A 23306-nucleotide genomic window follows, 5' to 3' on the forward strand; every position below is an offset into this window, starting at 1 on the left:
ACTTTGAATTTACATTTCGTAGAATCGAGTATGCGAGAGCTGACGAATAAAATTTTGAATTCGTCGGACAAATCGTTGCAAGGCTGATAAATACTTATCTAAAAACGTTTGTCAATACACACGGTTGTCATCTGAACAGTTTACTATTCATATCTTTAAATCTATTCGTAAAACCCAATTTCCAACAGTAGGTCATACCCATCCGCTTACCACTCCCACACACATATATCTGGATATACGTATGAAGTCACGCTTCACCAGCTCTGCGATCCGGTTGATTAATTCACGGAACGCGCCCATGTATACATACGTATACTCGATTCAGTGGAACTTGAGCATGAATACGGGCTAATTACGTTGCCTCAATTACGCCTTCGAATCCGAGGACACCCTACTCTAGACGTCGTTGTCGTTGGAATCCAGTTATCTTCCAATAATCTCTCCCAATCCCTTCCCTTTTCCCCCAAACTCTCCAAACTTCGTGTGTGTGTGCACCTGCACGTGAGTGTAGCTGCAATAGACGTGGAACATTCATTGTCATCACCTAGAGTGGAGCTTGATATAATACATGTAATCTGAGTTCAACGACTTTGCCATTAACTGTTAAAAACTATTATTTAAAGAATTAATCATTTGAAGTACTACAAAGACAAAAGACTGAGTGTTTGGCCAAAACCACGTTCCCATTTCTCTAAAATCGTGTAAGAACCTTAAGGCCCGTAAACATAGTGAGCTAATGCCGAAACAAACCAGTAATAACCTATCGTGTACCATCCTGTTTATGGAAGGAAACAATGTTATGTGATTCCCCATTATCTGTTGAAAACTTTTACTTATTTTGATATAAAGGAAAAAAGATTGGGCGTTCCATCGTTTCTCGTTTCGGAAAATCCATGTTCACGTCTCTGTGAAATCGTGCAATAACCTTAAGGCCCGTAAACATAGTGAACCAATGTCGAAGCAAGCCAGTGATAACCTATCGTATACTATGATCCTGTCCATGGGAGAAGGCAAAATATCCAACTCGGGTCCACCGCAACGCGTCAAAAACGCAATTATTTCGATTGTATGCACAACAAGCAAGAGCGCATCCATCGACGTAGTCGGACAGCAAGTCAGTACACCCAGAAACGAGAGAGAGCAACGAACGAACGAACGAATGGAATTAACGAGAATCTAACGCAATTAAAGTCTCGTCGCTCCCGGGGGCCGTCCGTCTCTCTCTCTCTCTCCCCGTTCCTGCGGGAGCGCGATATTATACGCCGGAGAGCGTCTAATTAAGAAACGCGTCGCGAGCAGCACCCCACCCCCGCTCGCAACTTGAACTTAATTCATTGCGGAAATTGGCTTTCCCCCATCGGGATGTTACCCCCTCTCCCCCTCTATCTTTGTTCCTTTTCCAGCGCACCCAGGGCGTTATTGCGTCGAGATTTGATGCGGGGACTCTTTTTGCTCCGACGCCCCCCCCCTGGCCTTGATTGATGAGCCTCACGCTTCGCGGTATTAAAAAATAACTCTGTTAGCGCATCCCTGTTTTATCTCTCTTTCTCTGCACCCCTGCCATCATCGAGAACTAATGATGACGACCATCGCGACAATTGGACTCGCTGGCGCGTGCCAATTAAGTAGTGCGATCGGCAAACACAAACACGCGGGAAGAAGAAAAAAAAAGAAAGACACGGGTCGTAATCGTTTCGCGCACCAGGTGATTGATTAACGTTCGACGCGTATTTGGGGGACCCTGTCATTTCGGCAAACTAGATAATTGGAGTACACGGTGGCTGGAAAAAATTGTTTGTCGTCCGAATGTTGTTGTTTGCACCTGCGCGTGGTTTGTGGGACAGGGTTTGTTTTTCCGGCACTTGGACGATCAAAGCCTCGTCGCTGATTGGCTGATTGAAAGGCCTCGTTGGATAATTATTTGGTGTCTGTGGGTCACTTGGGAAGGTGATACGAGGGGTGTACAAATGCATTTTTTTTATTACTTTTGCTCGTTTTACTAACAATCTTGTGACTAATACAACGACTTGTCTGGAAAAAACTTTTAAAATAATAAAAAGTTAAACAAAAACGATTTCTGACGCAAAAAAGTACATTTAATATCTTTGAAAGATAAGTATCTTCAAATACAAATAAATCTTGAATATAAAACTTCCTCAACATTGTCATTCACATACAAAATGTAAAAACACCTTTTCAAACCTCTTTAAAGAGAATATACAGCAATGAATTCCTCCTAACCAATAAGCATGATTGCATCTTGGCTTCACTCAACTAATGATTTTCTTAAACGTACGTAAAAAAAAAGTGGCATAATTTTTACCGCAAAAGCAGCGGTTAAGTTGTGGCCAACGAATCCTTACCCTGGTGTTTAACAAAGCTATGAAGGTAATTTTTTCATTAGAAGAGGAATTCATCTCAGTTAACTATACAGTACAGCTACGGTAATTTTTTCCCAATACGTCGAACGTCGGTAAAACAGATATCCAACTTATTCATAACCTCACTTCGTAAATAACTTTAACATTTCTTTTAATGAAAAAATTACTTTTTAACTAAAAAAAATTCATAGTTAAGAATAATGTTGGTCACGACTTTGCCGTTGCTTTTGTAGTGGAAATTTGCGTTGTACATTTGCTCCGTGTAAAAATCACAAAAATGAGAAAGCACGAGGCGTTTAGTTAACATTACAAATTTGACCAAAAGCTTCTTCGTACTAGTTTCATTTATTTCTTGAATCTTCGATACAAAATCACTAAAGTGCGTATATATGGTCTTCCGATGAAACAGAACTATCTCAACCCTTCGAGCGCTCGGAGCACTAGTTCTACAAATTTTCACGCAGGAACGGAGGCTTTTAACGCACGACGAGAGGACGGGAAGTAATAAAGGTAAGAAGAACAAGGGAGGGCGCGAGAGAGCTTACGCGGCAAGGGGGTGGCTCGGGTCACTTTAACGACGTCGTAAATTTCAACGGTCATCTTCCGCCTCGTGAGGCTCGGGAATGCATTTACGTCCGGGGGGACCCACGAGCCGCGGAATGACATTAGGCTTCTCTTCATCCTGGGCATGAGAAATTTTACGGCCACGGGAATGTAGGACGTGCCTTCCCTTTTTTTTTTTTTTTTTTTTTTACCATGGTTTTTTTCTTTTTCTCCCTTCGGTTCACGTGAGGTCTGACCATACTCGGCTATGACTACTTGAGACCACATTCTCGTTGCAATACGTCGACAAAGCGTCTTACCATTTTAACCATGTATGGGCTTCACTCTGAATGACGTCCAGAAACAACACGTTCTTCACTTGGAAAGAACCCCTGAGAGACGCCACACGAAACTACCCAGCATGGAAAAGAAGTTTCATCGGTCGTGCTCGCGAGGGGGATTAATAAAACAAGTGTTGGGCCTTAGCACTGGTACAAAACCCTCGTAGCCCATTACTCTTTGGAGAGAGCACCGGTGCAAATTAAACAAATCCGGCGCATCTTTCACGTCTGACTGATCGCGCGTTGAGGAGGAGGAGCAGCAGTGGCTCGAGGGCAACAGGTGAAAGAGGCGCTCTCTAAGTGCCTTCGGCGCAAGAGCAACAAGCCTGAGAAACTTCTCCTCGGGATTAAGGAGGCGCTAGCCGATATTGTAATTGCTACGGTGTGTGTGTGTGTGGGGATGTAAGGGCAAGTGGCCTCTGCAACTTTAGCCGCCAAGATTGATGAGGCGTGCAAGGTGTACTGGATACAGTTGAGGGTGGAGGAGTGTGCTGTAAGCTCGGTAAGAGGAGAAGGAGGATGGTGTGCAAGAGCCGGCGGTCGTGGGTATGGTTTAGGGAGAGATTGATCGATGCGGCAGGTTGCCGGGAGGGCTGCTACGGCCTTTTTCGAGATTGTTGGGAATATTAAATTTCGGGATTGATTTTTTTCTTATTTTTTCTTTTTCCCTTTGGTGTGTGGTCTTTGTGCCTTTTGGGAACTATGATTCGAAGATTTCAGAGTGGTATCAATCTATTGAGTGTCAGGTTACACTGGTGTTGAATGGATCAGGGCTGTGCACATCATTTTGTTGGAAAATTTGGTTTTTCATCACCTTTTACTATACGTATTTGTATTATCAATATAGTTAAGAACAGTTTGTAAAGAAAAATATTTTGATACATCGAGTTTGTTTCAAATTGCTTTTTGCATGCATTCGATACCTTTTATCTAAAGATTCTTGAAAAAATTTTGCTTCGTTAAGTACACTTCTGTATGTTCATAACATAATTACGTACAAATGTAATGATAATCAAAATTTAAATAAAGAAAAACATGACAAATTGATTGTAAATTCGATCGGATAAACTGATATCCTTAACTTTTGTTGACTTGTTTCACTTGTCAAAACTTGTTTTGGCATCTAAATGAATTTCTAAAAAAAAGTCATGTGTACTCCAGCACCACCAAATATACCCCCATATCACTACTGCTTCATTAACAGAAAGCAGCTATTTGATACACGCTCTCAAAGAGTCATAAAAGAGGGGGTGGGGGGTACGGTAGGGAACAGTGACAGCGCGCACTTAATTCCTCTCGAGCGGAAGGTCCGGCGACTCCACTCGGACTTCCGGCGGACGGAAATGATTTGGAGCCCAGCCAAAGACGCGCTCGGACTTTATGCGATTGCTGCTGGCGCGGAAAAAGCACTGGAGAAGTTCGCGAGCCTCGGCGACCGGAACCCCGCTCGCATCGCCGATGTCACATGGCTGTGCAATTGCGGAAGTCCTCGGAAAGTTGGGGAAAAAGGGCAGGCATGCAGCCGGAGAAGATGGAACGAAACTAGTGCTTCTTTTTTTTTACCGAACTCTGTTCTTCGCTTGCGTGGTTTTTGTCATTTTTATTTCATTTTTTCTGAACGTGGGACTACATAAGTACGTGTGTTGAAAGTCTTGGCTTGTACTTGGCTTTTATAGTGTGTGCGAAAAACGAGTATAAATGTTGTCGACATGTAGCTAAGTGAAGGTAAAAAAAGATTTCGTATACTTTGTTTACGAAGATTTCAAGTTGGAGTGATTATCAATGAACCAATGCTTTCCAGCAAAATGACCTTACATAAGTACGCAAAAACACTACTTCATAAATGGTCACTGCGCACTTAATGCAGATTCGTGAAGTTGAACTTCACACATAGTTAAAAAAAAATTTTTTTTTCAGATTCAATAAAATGTTTCTAAATCACATTGCACAAAAGTAATAGTTATCCAACAATTTAAACAAACTGAATATTTTTCTTTTTATCTTTAGGGTGTGAAGTTCAAGTTCAGGTGCCTGCAAGTACGAAAAGTAGTGCGAGAAACAATCACGAGTATTTGCACACTGATGAGTAATATTTTCTACTCATTGGATAACACATTTTACTTTACGTACATGCATAGCATCCTTAGTTTTTGACTAAACATTCCTTAGAATCAGTAACTTGAGTAATGTGATATCAAAGTTATCGTTCGATTCTACTAATCAGGGTCAAAAAAAAAAAAAAAAAAAAAAATCCCCATTGAAATTCAAGTATCGGAAAGAGGAGCATTAGTTTTGAAAAATAGAGCCACAAAAATATTCCAGACTCACTTCTGGGCGTACAATGAAAGAAGCCAGGGCGACCGCAACGGAAGAATGAGATACGTGCTCAGAAGGGAAGAGACTCGCAGCAGCGAAAAACCTCAAGAGAGAACGAGCCAACGCTAGTAAGGAGACAAGGAAGGGAAGGACTGCTCTCCCGAGGAAGTTCCTACCCTCCTCGTGGAAGAAAGCGCGCCGTAAACAAACTTTTCAAGGAAGGGCTGGTGCGAATATTTGATAGTCTCTTCCAGGCCTTTTACCCCGTCCCTTGTTCTCCACACGCGCATACATACGAGAAAAGATATAGGAGAGCGCAACGCGGGGCTGGGGACGAGAGCTTGTATTTGCCTTGCCGATTTGCTCCATTGTGCTCGCGACACGTTGTTCTCTCGTTCTCCTCGTGCGACTTTCCTGCGAGATTTATAGCTTATTTTGGCCGTGCGAGCTGGATACTTTCTTTTTTTTCTCGGCGTCTCGCGGGACTTACCAAAACGCACATGTTACATCATCATTAACAAGGCCGTCGTTTGGTAGTTACATCAAAACGTCGTTATTATATCTACGCGCTCTGCTACACCCCACCACTGCTGCAGTGAGAGGAATGCAATAATTTTTACGTCAGCGATTCCTCACTGGTAATAAGGACGTTATTACGCTTTGCCATTTCATACCAGTTTTCTCTTTTACTTTTCCTACTCGTCACCCACTTATTTACCTTTGAGCTCGTATTTTTGATACTTTTGAATTCTTCATTTGTTACGTACAGTGATTCTGTAGTATTTTCTCTTTTTAGGAAGATAAATTGTCGTTCTGTCGTTGCGTCGTTGAAATTTTTAGCTGAACGAAAGGACCATCAATTTTATTGCATCGTCTCTGCAGTTTCAAGGATGTGCGATTTTGATACTCTGTTTTAATGAAACATGACCCTGAGGTTTTTTTATAAATGAATTTTTTCGCCACATGCATTTTTTAAACCAAATTTAATGTCAGTCCATGAATTTATATAAATTTTAATCATTACAACAGTTTTTAAGATGCAATTTAAGTCTCTAATTCTGTTGATACGTTTTTTGATACAGAAAAAGTATGTAATTTATTGAAATAATAATAATAAGAATAAGAATAATAATAATAATCATAATAATAACAATAATAATTGTAATATTATAGTAACAAAAAGAAGAGTCGTAAATATTAGTTGATGTTGTGTCTTTTTTTTCATTAATAGTGGAATAAAAAAGTTATTTCGTACGTAATAATTGTAATTATGTTGTTTATTATGCAAAATAGTATGAGGCAAAAGCTTGAAATACTGATTTTTTGTTTGGAAATCAAGTAATAAATATTTAAAAATAAAACCAACTAAACACATAATATTTTACACTTATCAACTGTTACGTCAACTTTTTATCTTGTTTCACGATTCCCCTTACTCTGAATAAACCAAACAGAAATACAAGCAATCAACAACCCGGCAAAGACAACCTCAATCACTTTGAGCAAAAAAAAAAAAAATGAAGAGTCAAACTACAATCGCAAGGTTCAGAGTTCAAAGAGGAAAAAAGGGGGGCGAGCTGGAAGCCACAACATTTATTCTTCTCGGTTACTTGGCGCTCGAAAGAAAATTGCCATCATAAAAAACAGACCACCAGCGAGATAATTGTCAAAAAAAAAACAAAAAAAAACAAAAAAAAAGGAGCAGAGCAAACAGGAGCGTTTGATCTCTGCGTTGAATCAAGGCTCCTTTTGAGCTGCCGGCTGTTCCCCTCGTTTTTTCCATTTGCACATTTTCCCTTTGATTCCCAGTACTAATTTTTGGGGATTTCCGCGTGTATAATTCGAGAAAGAGGGAAACGTCGGATCGGAGGATAATCTGCGTGTTTGCCTCGAGGAGAGTTTTTGAAAGGATGAGTTTTGGTGAATTTCGACGAGGCGATTTAACGAGATGTACGGTTAATTGTTTGATTTTTATTTATTCCCACCTGAACCTTTCAACCCTCGCTCTCTCTTTTCGAGAAATCTGAATAACAGGCAGCACTTGTTTCTTTTAGAAAATTGGAGCACTAAAAGGGAAAAAAAAAAAAAAAAGGTCTTGGCCCTTTTACCGACTTGTCGTGTTTCACGAAAGCAATCAAGATTCCAATTAAAATTTGACAGCTAGAAGCAACAATCGTTTTTCCGGCTTCCCCTCGAGCCTCCCCCATCATCGACCTTCGTCACCTGTTTTTCTCCGTCCTCGACTCCTACCACCACATGCATCGAACTTTAATCATCGTTTCAGCGTCAAATGGCCGACGCCGCGCCCAAAGAAGCCTTATCCTCCAACTCGACCCTAGCGCGGGGCATTAATATGATTTCCGCGCGAGCAGCGCCTGTACGGGCAACTACCGGCAACGCTTTGATGTAACATGAGTTGGCGGGGCAAAGGGGGGACTCGAAGTTTGCTCTCGTCGCTGTACGTTGCTTGGGAACTTTTTGCCGATTGGCCTGCACTTGTCGGACTATGAGTAGATCGCTTGCACTTGCTGATTTTTTTTTTTTTTTTTACTGTTCTGTGCACTAGTAGGGAAATTTTTAAAGTAAATTGCGGCGTATATGATAAGCCGCACGTGTAATGGTTACCTAACCTCCTAGAAAGCAAAACCAAACGAAGTCTGAAAACCATGTGACCTTGTGAAACGTCTCAGATAGTGAGAAAGTCATTAGGACCTTACTATATGATGATACATCTTAAAACAGATCAAGTGTTGTGACGTCATCCGTATACTAAAATGAAGGTTATGTAGATCCACGACTTTTTGATGTATCTTGTAAATTTACAATATGTAGTAAATATTACGTACGACTTTGCAAAAGCTTCGATTTACCAACTGAGAGGTTTACGGAACGAGCCGAAGGCAAAGTTCGTAAAGAAACCTTTTCGAACGAGTTTCTTATACTATTTTTCCGTCTAAGAACCTAAAACCAAGCAGCAATGGTGCTCTTTTGAGGTTAGAAGGCGGAAAAGTTTTTTGCAATACATATGATCTATATAACCTCATCGTATTAGATATTTAGACGTTTATTCAGACAGTTCTATGTATCGCGAAATGGGGTGAACCTAACCTTCTTCATACGACTGAAACATAAATAACATGAGTAGCATTGTTATTTGGCATGAAATAACTTAAATAAAGTTTCCAGGGTATAACCGAGAACGTTGATATTCTTTGATGTATCTCAAAATGGGTTGAAATCTTAACCTTTTTCCAAGATGAAATGTTTTATCTTTAATGATTGTTAAGTTACCAAACGATTCAATGCTTGTTTTATGGTTACCTATACCAAAGCTGAAAACTAGAAGAAAAGAAAGAAAGAAGCACGAATAAATTGACGTGCACAACAAGAGCACATCTCCAAGATAAAAAAGAAAGAAAGTAAGAAAGAAAAGGAAATAAGTGCCCACTGTCGATTCGACGCCGTCATCGCAGTCTCGAACGACATCTCGTCTGCCCGGGCGGGGGGTTGAAAAAAGATATCCGCCTTTCGGCGCGACCGCGTCTGTACACACATACATGCACGAATCGCGTAATGATGTGAAATCTCTCTCTCTTTTTTTTTTCTTTTCCCGAGAATCCAGCGTCCCTTTGCCGCTCGTCTTCGTTTGACGAGAAAAAGTCAATGGTGCAGTAGCAGCAACAGCCGAGACTCTAGCAACGCGAATGAAAATTGCTGCCGGTGTTGTTTCCCTCGGCGCCTGCCCCCCACCCCTTTCTCAGACCAGACAGGGAAATTGGAAACCCGAGTCCCCTTCGTCTTCCTTTTCGCTGGGAACGCTGCAGCTCGTAACTCGGGGGCTCCGTAAAATGACGGGGCGAGCGCGCAGCCGGAGAAATGCCTTTTATTATTTTATGATTCGATTCGAAACGCGAGAGCTCCATGCCGATGACGCGACTCGCGAGACGCGGTACAATGTTTGCCCGGAGAATCAGAAATTGTGGACCTTTAACCGTGAAATTAATTTCTATGGTGTGGGTATCGCGAATAAAAATTAATCATACGGGGGTGAGAGTCCCAGGTTCGTAACTGAAGTGGTTTTTCTTTTTCTGCAAACTGGTTGGAAAAATAAAAGAAAGTTGACGGGGCAACATGAAAATTTTTGCACCCACAAGGGCTACTTTTCTTTCTCCAGTATGCCGAAAAATTAATTGGAGTTCAAGAGCCTGCTGTTAATTAAAATTAAATTAAAGTGTCGGATATGGGGAAGGATAGAGCACTGAGTTTGGCCTTTTTTCCGTTTTTTTTTTTTTTTTAGGTTTGCAAATATGGCCCTGTGTTTGCACTGGTTGGTTTTTCGTGGGAAGGCTGAATTTGTTTGAGCTTTGACTTCGTAGGTTTGAGTAATGTGAAAGATTGGATTGTTTTTTTCCAACAAAGTAAACGTGCCCAGTTGTGAAATGTGTCCCTGCATTTACTGAATATCAAAAAATTGTATTTAATCTATAAATTATTTGTTTATGTGCGTTAACTAGACAGAGTTTGATTTATCACGTTTTGAGTGATCAACATTTAGCACAGCTTTTAATGACGAATCTATATAATTGTAATCAAAGTTGTGTTTTAGTGGAATTTCGTTTCAAAATACTGGAAACTTAGTAAAAAATTATAACTAACATATTATAGTGATGTCAATTGTTTTGATTTCTTACAAAGTATTTTCATACCACTATAGTTTTTTTTTTTTTTTTTTTTTTTTTCTTTATTTTAATTAATTTAGTAGATTAATATTGATTTATTACAAAACGGTTGTAATGAAACAACGCGAGTGCATGACGATCCATGAGTTTGATTACAAAATTTCACGTGGAATCAAGTAGATTACGAACGTACGGTATGTCATTCCCCCAAAAAATTTCATACTAATCAAACATGATATTCCTGCAACTCGTGTAATGAAATCCGAGCGAATAACTTCTCTACTGGGTTGAAATTTTACATTTCCAATGAAAAGCAAATAAGGATAATTAAATTTTTTCATTCGCGCAAAAATATGAGCTCTCGTGTCGAACGTCGACTATGGGTGCAACCATCGAATTGACGCGTGAGTGTGCGCATCGACAAATTTTTCGTACGTATTGATTTACAATCCAAGCTAAGTACCGGGCTTTTGGAATTAAATTGTCTGAATTTACACTGAGAGTAGGGGGAGTGGTATAATACCTGGAATTTTTGAAATTGCGCGTGTATGTTTCACGGAAGTGATTGTTTGGTTGTTAGCGAGATATTATGTTCCAATGGGAATTTTAAAATGAAAAAAAATAACAGAAACAAGAAGAAAGCACTATATTTGTTGAAAAATGTTTCATTTGCGCTTTCATTTACGAGAAATTGTTGAACTTCTCTTTGGCCTTTCAATTTTATGAATGTGATACCCAACAAAATTCACGGAAATTATCTCGATGAGAGCGGAAATTGTACGATTTATTCATGATTAAAAATTTTCGTTTAGTTTTGTTGAAATCTCGCCAATTCGTCGTTATGTTATGCACCGTTGGTTGTAAGTATTTTTAATCTCACTCTGCGAGTAAAAACATACGATACGTCGAATAATGTATAATTGCCTAGTGTTTATTTTTGAAACTATTCAGAATATTTATGAGAGGAAATCATCTCTACTTTATGGAATAAATCCATCAGTTATAGAAAAGAACTTTATAAATAAGAATAAAATATCAACTGTAGTTGTGTAGTCTATATAAGCTAGTTTTAGCAGCTGACGACATGCCACTGCTCCTTTGTACTACATAAATTAGTAGATTTTTTCAATGTGCAAAATTGAAATATACTCTGTAACATTTAACACAATATGACTAGTGAAAGAGCGTAGATGACCTCATAGCTTCATTCGAAAGTTGAATGTTACAAAAAAGGGTAAGGTGTATGTATAAAAGTATAGTCTTAAGAATCACTTGTACCTTTTGGCTCACATCATCGTATTTAACAAAAATTCTTCTTATCTCAACAATTTCTTTAAATACAATATTTCATTCTAATTTTAAGAAGCATTTAAAACTTCAAAATCGTAGGTGTAAACACGAAGTAATAATCTTTTTCGCCCTCGGGTGGTTTTGGGAGGCTGGTACTTCCTCGGGCAAAAAAGCAGTTTTCCGATTCTCACTCGAAAAGTCTCCTTTACGAACCTCGTTACGGACCTCGCCTTCGGCTCGGACCGCAAACCTCTCGGTTCGCAAACAAAGACTTTTCAAACTCGTAGGAAAACTACTATTTCGCAATAGTGTGCGGAAAATGGATGTTTTCCGCACTGGTATTAGTGTAGAAAATCGATTTTCCCACATAGTGTGTGCGACAAAGGTTTTTCCGCACAGTGTGCGGAAAAATTGTGTGGCAAAAGTTTTTGTCGCACAGTGTGCGGAAAATGTGTGTGGAAAAGGTTTTGCCACACACTGGAAAAAATTTTGCTACACACTGGAAATCAAAATTCAAACCTATTTTGTACCTATTTTCCTCACACATTGCGAAAAAACTTGTACGCAACTCGTGTGGGACGATTTCCCACACTCGTGTGCTTAACTGGTACTCGTTCCCGTCAACTCTGGCACTCGTGTGAGTCAATCACTACTCGTGCGGGAAATCGTCTTTTCCGCACTTGTTACGTAAATAACTATTTCTACGTCTCCTAGAACACTAATATTTGAAATTCAAACGCACCATTTACAATTTCCCAATAATATCTGTGTTGTATCGAAATTCAATATTCTGCCTCACTTGCCATCAATAAACGCTCAATATGTTCTCATTCTAAAAACCCTCCCTCGGAGTCAAAGCAGCGCCGGTAATGCACGCATGTAGGGGCGGAAACAAGTGCTCAAAATTCTCATTACGGCAGAAAGAGAAAACGCATCGGTAATGGAAAATAGTAAACGATAACGGCGCGCAGTGCGCCCTGTAATATCGAAAGAGCGGGCGTCTCTATCATTGCGCAATAATCCAGGTCTGTTTGAGCTGAATAGTTTTGTAAATACTGGGGGGGGGGCTTCCTGCACGCTTTTAGCGAATGAAAGCAGCAAAATTCAATGCTGTTAGCGGTATAATGCGGAATATGAGATGATTAAACTAGCAATATGGAAATGACGCTAGTGCGGTGAAGTCACTCGGAAATCAAATGAGACGTCTCGTCATTTGCGTGTTCTATCCAAAATTATTAGGGGAAAAGAATAGGGTTTTTTTTAAAGTGACATATTAATTAGGCTTTTTTGTGATGGTTTTTTCGTCAATGTATTGCTAAGCTAACAATCACCGTAAGTCACAGTATGGAATTTCAACCCCCACACAAATGTATAATTTTCTGTATCGCTTTTTACTCATCTTTATGTGGGTAGTTCAACACATTATAAGTGTGTATTTATCATTTACACATAAAATTTGTTAAAACAACCCTTTTTTTAAGTGTATAAATCATTATAAATATACAGTTAAAAAAGTGTAAAACTACCCACATAACAGCAAGTAAAAAATGTTACAGAAAATTACACACTTAAGAGGGTTGAAATTACACACTTTAATTTACAGCCAAAAGTTTGAATTCAAACCAATTTTATTTTTAAAATCACGCATTAATAGTTTATCAAAAGAACGAAACAAGAGTAGAAAGAATTCGGTGATTTTTGTGAAAAGCAACAAAAAGAAAAAAAAATGTACCTGCCAACCAATTTTTTTTTTACATTACCATAAGTCACACTGTCGGTACCGACTACAGTGCTGCTAGTACACAATTATGCATCGTGCCGTATCTCAGTACACTTGCAAGGCCTGTAAAAAAAAAAAAAAAATTATACGTACTCATACTGCGCTACAAAATCAATCGCATCACACGTAATTACACACATATCTTGTGAAAGTGAGCTTAGAATCTTCCCATGTTTTTCTGAAACCCACCCCAAAGCAAAACTCGCCAAAGCCTCCAAGCCAATCGTCAACCAAAGCGAAATCTTTCGCACCTACGCACACATACGTACACATACACCCACGCCTCATTGTCATCGCTTTGTTGTCCAATTTCCATCGATTTCGCACCTCCCGCACTCACACGTTTACGCCTACAGCTCGTCGCTCGCGCGTCCGAGCGAGAAACATGTATATACACATAGCCGCACTTGCAACATGTACACATTCCTCGCTGGGAAGGAGGGAATATGTTGTACACCAGTCCACTGTATACCATCGGTCCGACTCTGCTAGCTGTCTGTCATCTGCACGCCTCACCACCTCCATTAACACACGCGCTCGCTGTAGTGGACGAAATACGCGAGTTCACATGTAGAAAGCACAGGATATGCGCCGCTGATTGGATTTTCGGACACGACAGCGTCCATATAAAAAAGTTTCCTCTATTCTTTCTCTTTTTCACGTTTTATTCGCGCATCATTTTTTTCGACGTTGCTTGTGATGCTTTTTGCCCCTCCCCTTTTTCAATTAACCGCGCTAATTTCGACTGGGTGTATTTACCGAGGATTCCCTTTGGCTAATTGGTCCCGTTCACAGGTGAATCGTGGATTCTGCTTTTGACGTGAGGCTGGACAAATACGCCTTTTTTAATTTTACTCCCAAAATCATTTCATTTGGTTTACATATGATCAATGGCATATAATTATTTCGCGATGGAGTCGAGCTTTCAGCCCAAGCACACACTGCGAGAAAAATATAATGAAAATTAGTGTGCCGGAATGGTGATCTGGTGTCATTCCGTCGTCTTGGGATTTTTTACTTTGGCCAACCTAATTTTTACCATTCCGGACAGTAATTTCTATCGTACAAACTTTAAAAACCACTATATTTATTACAAAAGTTACTGTTCTCATTACTAAAAAATGGTTGTTCCAACAGTAAAAAGTCTCTAGACGACCGAACACTACCAGATTATCATTGCAACAGTAATTTTTATTATATTTTTCTCTCAGTGATAATTCACTTTTATCTTAACTTTTGATTCAAGTACGGACAATCGCTCATTGCGTGTAATCGAAGAGATTCGCGAATCTTACCTCATTACCTTCAAAATTTCCAGTAAGGGGGAAAAAACTTTCTGGCCGAGATTTTGCTCCTCAAATACTTGATGCCTACTTGCGAAACTAGCTAATTTCATCTTCAACCTGAAAAAGGTACCACATGCGCGGACGAGGACTGAATACCAGCTTAACGAACGGATCCTTTTATTTTTCTTGTAAAATACTCTGTTGAAAAAATGTGTTTGTACTTACCGGGGAAAATCGAGTTACAAGCATTTAGCGATAATGTGTCCAGTTTGTAATATTCCGTTTTGGATTAAATTATTTCCTCCAGGGATATTTTGCATATAATTACAATTTGATGGACAATAGCGACTTGGATTGCTTAAGCTGTAATTGTGACGGTAAAAAATTTTCCATCAGATTTAAAATATACCTTTCAAAGGGGACAGAAGACTGAATAGGAGAACGAAAGAAAAGAAAAAAAATATATACATTACACGTTGGATAAAGGAAAGCCAGACGTGCAATTTCGCGAAGAAAACGTTGACGTCTGATTCACGAGACGCGTAGTATAAAAAAAAGATACACGGACAAACGGAAGACAAACGATTCTGTCGACCGCATACCAATGACGGCTTGGCTCTTTTGCTCATTTTTGACTTTAAATCGACGGTTTCAATCAAATGACACGGAAGAGGAAACTTTTTTTCTCCTCTGACGATCCTCTCTATGTTTCATGTAACATATCCCAGTAAATTATAAGTACAAACATTTTATATTAATAATTAATCAGTCAATTTATTCTTTTTGTTTCAGGTAAGTTACCAGCAACATGCTCAACTTGAGCTTAACCAATACAAGGATGACGAAACTCTACGTTTTTTAGAAATTTTTATGAGAGCGATTTCCCAAATAGCCAGAGCCCCAAGATCAAAGAGCCAGACTCGCTCCCCTAATCATCGTAAAACGTCCCGGCCAATCGATCAAACTGTCGGTGCGCGAGAACGCAGGTACGTACATATACCGCTACCTCGTGACTGATGTGATCTCTAGGATCGAATCCCTGGAAAAAGGATTAAATTGATCTTTCGAAAAAAAAAACAAGGGGAGGACCGACGAAAGAAGGGGGGCTATCAATGAGGCCAGCTCGAGGGCGATAAATTTCCAACGGTGGGGACGAGCGATCGGACGAGACGTCGTGTCAACCGCGAATTTATTGGCGTTGCGCCGCGCATATGTACGAAAAAGTTCGGGAAAAAAAACCGAGGACGCGCTCAAGTTGTGTTTTTGCAGCTTTATCCAAGAAGTACAAACGTAAATTTAAGGAGGTTTGCGAGAAAAGTTCAAAATGTAGAATCGTGCCAAAAAAAGTATATGCTATATTTGAGCATATCAGGACTGCTTCATATATATACTTTGGTACAAAAGAAAGATGCTCAACTAAAAAAATCACGACTCGCCAGGCATTTAAAAATAATATAATTAATTACAGTCGTACAGTTTAAAGTTTGTAGAGTGCAAGAGAAACGAAGTGCTTCTTCAGAAATCGATAATTTTTTTTATTAAACATTATAAAGTCACCAGTACCGGGATGTTTGAGGTGAAAAAAAATTGTAAAGACACAAAAATCCCTTGAAATCTTATACTTTTTAGAATATATGTCGATGGAGGAGAATTTTTAAATAGCTTAAACTGTTTTTTTGAGGCAGCACTTCATTTCTTCCCAACGAATTTGAGATATCGCTCTTTTCTCCCCCAGATCCATTGCGTGCATTCTGTCAACACTATAATCCAGTGCAGGAAAAATAAGTTTTGAGTTTACGTGATAAAACATTTATGTACAGTATTCAATACTTGTAGCGATTAAGTACATCACACGTCACAACTTAACACCATCATATCGATACTTATGTACTTTGAAAGACACAAAAGATCTTGAAAAATAATGACCAAATCAAAGTCAGCCATACCTACAGTGTGCAATATCAGGTTAAACCTATCCCCGTCATCACAAGCAATAGGCACACAAATGCTTACATACTCAGCAGTAGCTCTTTGAATATCTCCTATATGCAGGTGCCACAGAGTGCTACGCACGTTTCTCAGCCCGCAAGTCTGTATAGGAATGTTCAAACGCATGTGCACAGAGAGAGAGAGAGAGAGAGAGAGAGAGAGAGAGAGAGAGAGAGTCAAAGTCGGAGCGCCAGCAAGGGAGGCACGTGTCTACACAGAGGTATCGCTTTACTTAGGAGGGTAGCTGTTTATGATCGTGCATCATGTGTTTGCAGCAGTGCCCTTTGAAACACATGGGTATACAATGCACTGTGGTTTGTACTAGTCACTCGTCTTGAGCTGCAAAGGGTCTGTAATCCAACGGAATAACTTGTCGTTCGGCCTATTAAACTCTCTGTTAGCTGATGTAATATACAATTATGAAAAGAGGTTAGAAGCATTATCTACAGTCGGTAAGATATCTAGCCTCCATAAAAACGTAACTAGCAAATTAATAATCCTGCAGGTTCTACCGTATTGTCCTATAATCCCACTATGAGAAAAAAGACCAAGCGACCATCGGAGGTATTAATTAGCTCTAGGAAATTTCGTTTTAATTAATTTTGCTGGATCATAGAGTAGATTGGACGTCCAGAGCCGAACTCGTTGTTAACACGCCTGTAACACGTACGGGGGAGGGATCCGAAATCGGCTTGACCCCACCCCGGGTTCGTTGGTATTACTGATTTGGAAGGGGGGTGTGGAGGAGGGGGTTATTGTAATCTCTCGCGTTGCGTTGTGTTCTACGTATGTCCGCTGGTAGTTGGGAGAGGGGAAGGTGCGACATCATTTGCGTGTCCATTGATATCGAATTCTTGTTCTGTAATCGAACTGTGGAGAGACGTGGTGTTTGTGTGCACAGGGAGAGGTGTTGGTGTTGACGAGGTATTGAAGCTGACGAGATTCGAGGTGGGAAAGGTTGGGGAATTGTCGCTGCCGCTGTTACCCTATAGGTCTCGAGAGAGACACTTTTTTTTTTATTATTTCGAATCGTGACAATGGATTTACTTGCAATAGATTTTGTGATGAACGGACTATGAAGCTTATATGGTGTTTAAAATATTTTTAACCGGCATACCAGTTGTATTTTACAAATACCATACCGAGCAATACATTTTTTTGGTAAATTTAGTCCTGATAAGACTAGAAAATAGACCTTTACATCAAGGAATATTGTTTTCCAATGTAAATCTGAAACTTTTTCCTGATGCAAAGAGTAACCCACTTATCCAAGTGTTTCAGAGTAAACAAAAAATGAAAATCAACTGTATTCACTTTACAGAGTATGTGAGCTAAAGTCTTTTTCTATTTTTAAAACAAAGAGCTACGGCGAGCGAGTGGCGCACCTCGCAACAGTCAATTACTGCAACCAGTAGTAACCCTGTGTCTGGCAAACGTCAAAGGCACATTCACGACTGGATAGTGGTACTGTTCTCTGTTGTAGCTATCGAGCATCAAAGGTTATTTCTCGATGTTCCAAGACTCGCACTAATAAAGCCTCCACACATGCACGGATTGGTGTTTGGGTCTCTAGCTCTTGGGATATCGATTGTGATGTGAACTCACAGGATGGAAAAGAATGACTTTTTGATTGTCCTAATAGTTTAATGCCACCTGTATTCGTTATTTTTTCCCTTAGCCTGGTAGACTACGTTTACATTGAAAATGAGCTTGACTCTCAACCTTTTTTCAAATAGTGAATTTTTTTGTTCCTTGTGGATGGGTGTTGTAAGGAGTTCACCCCACTTTATCAATTTCGAATGTTCTGTATACCTGATGCGATGGAGTACCTAGGAGTTAAATGAAAGAACGTGTACTTTTGCTTCAAATTTTAAGAAAAAAAAAAAAAAAAAAAAAAACAATCAGATAATTCTAGGACACGAGCACCTAGCGTGTCGAAACGTACGCAAATCTTTACGAAATCTTGCCAACAGAGATCACTTTGGCAGATTATACTGATAATACCAGCTATCGAAAGTAGAGTAAAAAAAGTATTTAAAGAGTTATTTCTTGCGTCCTCCTTTTCACGTGCCTTATCTTTAGCAAACTGATATCCGATCTGGAGGCAATGAAGAGGAAAAAAAATAAGTATTGATAAGGCATCTAAATATAGAAGTCGTTCAACTCAACTGTAATTATTAAAAAAATTATGTAGTATGCGATTCACCAATGGAAATTTGCACATTTTTACTTCATAGAGCTCTAAAGCAGTTTAATCGCTTCGAAAACAGAAATTGTTTCTTCCTTGACTAGAAAAAAAAAAAAAAAAAAAAAAAAGTTGAGCCAATTTTTAGTTCACAGGAAAAAGCTCCATCTACAAAATACACACGGAAAAGTGAGCCTCGAGTCAACTTCCGAGCACATACACCCGTGCACGTATATATGTATGCTCGAGTCTTGAAGACATCGTCGTCGGCGAGTCCGTTCAAGCGAAAAGTTTGTACTGGCGCTAGACTCTCCCTTCGACAAATTTGTTTTACACTTTTCCTCGCCCGAAGGACTTAACGATAATTTATCGCGAGTTTTTGCCCCCAGAAAGTACGTTTTCTTTCCTACTTTTGTTTGCCAAGAGGACCAAAAAGGGCGGGAGGGGGGCAGAGCTGCGCGAGAGTTTGATATTTTCAGACGATATGTTGATTTAGGAAGTTACTCGTGCTCTTCTCGTTCTCTTTGCTAATGTTTTTACAGGCACTGATGTAGCGCGAGAAGCAAGTGTTTGCCGTCTGGAAATCTGCCGAATTTCGATAATCGACTGTTGAAGTTTTTAAAAAGCTCCCTTGAGCTCAAAAGTATTTTTTTTTTTCGTCTGGCTATTTTTATGGGTAATAAACAGTAGGTTCATACAGAAAAATTGTATTTTCCCTTAAAAAAGTATGTTTGAGAATATCAAACGTCTTGCCTACAAATTGTCCATACAAGCTTAACTGGATTACCTTCTCTGCAACACTAAAAACATCAGTCTTACGACATCAATTTTAATCTCGGAAAGCTCAGACAATGCCTGAAGTGATTATGGGGCGGTTCAATTATTTTTTTCATCCTTCAAGTCACGACAAGCGAAAATGAAGAAAAGTAATCAATGTGGTCTCTCAAATAATCAATAAAGACACTCATCTCATGGGGTCTCAAAATATATAGTGGATACTTGTATGGATCCCTCTTTTGTGGATACAACATTAGAACTCAAAATCAATAACTTGCCTGCATTGTTATAGAAAAAAGAAATCGATCTTTGTTCATATCATTTTTTTTAATAAAAAAAAAATTCGTAAATAAAAAACCAAATAAATGTCATTACTCAACACTTTTCCCATTTTCTCCTGAAGAACTATTCTAGACAGTAATTATACATGAAAGAGGAGAGCATCATCCTAGGCTCGTGTTCCTAAAACTACAACTACCGTCACTTTCAGAACATTAATTACGACATTTAATTTAGATGGAAGAGAGAAAACCAGATGTAACATAGAGAAATTCTGGGGGCTTTTTTCACTGTTTTTTCCTGGCTTTTGTGAGTTGGAAAGGCCAATAAACTCAGATGTGATTAAAACCAGTTTGTCAGATTTTACGAGTATATTGCCATACATCTTTAAAAAATGATATTTTCAAGTAATCAAAAAAATTCTTCAATGTACAAGTAAAAGATTAAGTAGGCTTGAGATTTATAAGCTTATGTAGCAATAAAAACAAAGAGCCATTTTAAACTATACGTTTAATGTTTTACACTTACAATACAAAAACGACACGAATCGATGACTGTATACTACTAAAATTCGATAAGATGAATAATTATAAAATTATTGATACAAGTGTAATCTTAATCTTTGGCAATATTAACTGGAAATTTTCCTGATCCAGTCGACGTACGAGGAGACACGTGTGTAGACAGATGGAGCTCCAGCGCCACATGGAAATGATCCCCAGGAAACTACACCAATTTGAACTGGCTTATCTTCTACGTATTGAACTAATGGACCACCAGAGTCACCCTAGAATAAAAATATTAGAAATACAAATCGTTCGTATGAATTTCAATGGAAGCGAATAAATTTAGTTGTATTGATCAAGTGATAAGAAGACGTTATTATATCGTTAATATATTATTATATACGTTATTATAAGACATAGAATATCACAACATCAAAGGACTTGAATTGAATAGTTTTGATGAGTTGTAGCGGTACTACCATCTCACGAGCTAAATAGCAATTACTGTGTATGTTATAGCATTGAAGAATGACTACATATCAGTAATTTTACAGTCGTTTCCTCCAAATTAACCTCTAATTCTAACTGGTATGACTCTTATTCTCGAAAATCATACACGCACTAGCCGTAAAAAGCTTGATATCCTTTAAATTACGATAAATATTAATTAACAACTTACAACACAAGCAGAGATGGAACCATTGATAGGACCACTGCAAACCATAGTTTCGTGAATACCAGGACTACCTCTCTGGCTGTTATAGAAATTCTTGCACTCTTTTTGCTCGATTATGGGTACAGAAGCGAACTGAAGAATCTGAGGAAGATTAGGTCTGAATCCAAAAGCCGTGGAGCCCCAACCGCTGAGGAAAGCCATGCCAGAATAATCCGAATCCTGTTCGGGAAGCTGGACTGGTTGGACGTTCTCGTTGAATACCAAAGGTTTTCTTAATTTTAAAAGCGCGATGTCATGTTGCTTAGGGGTTAAGCCTCTGTTGAATAATTGTCATACGGTTTTCATAATCAGTTGTACAACTCGACTTTTACGACTAATGTCCAACTCACCCGGGAAACGATTCATGTGGGATTCGCTTGGCAACCTCGACGATCTGTGAATATTCGTTGTTTTGTTTTAAGTCATATTGGCCAACCTTGACCCTCATCTTTCCTAATAAGAACGTGAAACCCTTGGCGCAATGGCCAGCTGTGAGGACGTAGTTTTCGTTGATGATGGAACCACCGCAGACATGTTTGGACTTTAAAAGTGGAAATTTAAGCTCGATGGATACTTGGTACGGAAACTGTCCTGGTGCAGCATTTTTGGCGTTGGTGATGCGTGAACCAAGCTTTGGTATTGTAGAGGAGGTACAAACTGTGAATTGGATTTTATTGTTTGATCGATTACTCTAGTATGCGCAATAAAATCGAAGGGTTGTTAACTTACTCTGAATCAGGAAAAAAGCCAATAAAGTCCCTATAGTTAGCTTTATCTTGACGATATGAACTACGTGAGTATAATGCGTATGATGTTTTCGCGACTTATATAGTTACTTAGCTCGATAATCTTGATGCCAAATCATCGTTTATGATAAAACTGGTCAAGATTCAAGTATTTCTGATTAGCTTTGGACAAATTTTTCTGACGTGTTTTGAATCAAACAGAATAATCAAAGTGTGCATCTCATTTTTGTACAAAATGATCAAACGTAGATATAGATACGAGTAGTAAGCGTTAAATTGAATAAGTAAAAACATAGTAAGGAATATATTTTAATATCATCTATGTTCATAGATACTTTCAAGTAAATCATGCATTGTCCTAATATAAAGAAAATCTACTTCTCACACATATCTTGCAGTGCATCTATGCGACTTAATGACAAAATTTGATAAAACTGCACGTTACTTATTTTGTAATGTACTTTTTCAAAATTTTTTGATAAAAAACTTCTGTGAAATTCTAAACCATCTGATATCAAGGTGGAATAGAAATATCGAATATCACTAAGTATTATCGTACAAAAAAGTTCAATTCATAATAATAATATCAGATACTACAATAATAATTATTTTCTTGCACATCTATGATCGTTATGATAGTCCACTTTATTATTTTTAGACAGAATAATTGATAAAAAAATAACGCACTGCTTGAACATTATATAAGAAGCTAACGAATTTTTTGTTATACAACATCTTATCGGTCATGTTCAGTTAATCATTTCTTACTCGTGTGTCTCGTCTGCTATCAAAAGTATCCATAAATAACATCATTAATCTATTCTAAGAAACCAGTAATTATAGAGAAAAAAGTTGAGTATACGAAGACATGATTACACTTCATGTAATCTCGACAAGTATTATATCGTTATTTGACGTTGTCATTGCTATAGGACAACAAAAATTATCGTTAAATTAAATAATAATAAATCAGACATTGTTAGTATCCCTATTAATTTTTTATTCAGATAAGCAAATTTTTTGATAATAACAATAAAATATGTGGAGTTCGGTTTGGTGTTCTACTTTCATATTACTATTTGAATGTTAGCGCAAATGTAAATATTTGTTCAATCATTATTTCTTATTATTTAAGTAATCAAGTCCAACCCTATTTATGAAATGTCTTACTATAGAAGAAAGATATTAACAATTACTTTTTTTACAATATTTTATTTCGTTGCGTCAAAAGATTATATCAAAGCTCTAACATTATACAGAGGTAGTATTTGCATTAGGTACCAAAAAATATATGAAATAATAACAACTTAAAAAATAAATTTTAAAATATTAATTTAAAGGCATTTTATTTATGTTTTTAACTGTTTAATTTTTAGAGTTACAAATTTATTTAGATTACAGAACTATGCTTCAAGACGAATGTACGCATCTAATGTTGTTCGAAACATTTATCGACATACTTACAATAAGAAATATAGTTTTTAACTTTTTTT

General features: G+C 38.4%; 2 protein-coding genes across 3 annotated transcripts in view; one reads left to right on the top strand and one right to left on the bottom strand.

Moving 5' to 3' along the window:
- bru3 (CUGBP Elav-like family member bruno 3) overlaps positions 1-23306 on the top strand; it is an 825259-nt gene that overhangs the window by 630159 nt on the left and 171794 nt on the right. The window contains exon 5 of one of the 2 annotated variants that reach the window (XM_089595410.1): positions 15409-15602. The exons of the other annotated variant lie outside the window; for it this stretch is intronic. The gene's annotated coding sequence lies outside the window, so the exon portion shown is untranslated. The remainder of the gene's footprint in view (positions 1-15408; positions 15603-23306) is intronic. 2 annotated transcript variants of the gene reach the window in all.
- On the bottom strand, positions 15485-22167 carry LOC106641485 (trypsin-1-like). The gene is made up of 5 exons (XM_089595455.1): positions 22149-22167; positions 21418-21724; positions 21032-21344; positions 20489-20633; positions 15485-15516 (listed from the first exon to the last, which is right to left on the bottom strand). The coding sequence occupies exons 1-5, from the start codon at positions 22165-22167 to the stop codon at positions 15485-15487; spliced, it is 816 nt and encodes a 271-aa protein (XP_089451581.1).

This window comes from Copidosoma floridanum, unplaced genomic scaffold (genome assembly GCF_036245765.1).
Source record: "Copidosoma floridanum isolate Cflo_tuat_1 unplaced genomic scaffold, Cflo_Japanese_pri ptg000025l, whole genome shotgun sequence".
NCBI lineage: Eukaryota > Metazoa > Arthropoda > Insecta > Hymenoptera > Encyrtidae > Copidosoma > Copidosoma floridanum.

What these genes read in the sequence shown, in the direction of transcription:
- LOC106641485 (XM_089595455.1), bottom strand. An exon ending in CCACATGAATCGTTTCCCGG is followed by an intron (nt 21,345 to 21,417) that starts GTGAGTTGGACA and finishes ATTATTCAACAG; the next exon opens with AGGCTTAACCCCTAAGCAAC. An exon ending in CGTCGACTGGATCAGGAAAA is followed by an intron (nt 15,517 to 20,488) that starts TTTCCAGTTAAT and finishes CTTTGATCTTGG; the next exon opens with GGCTCTGGCTATTTGGGAAA.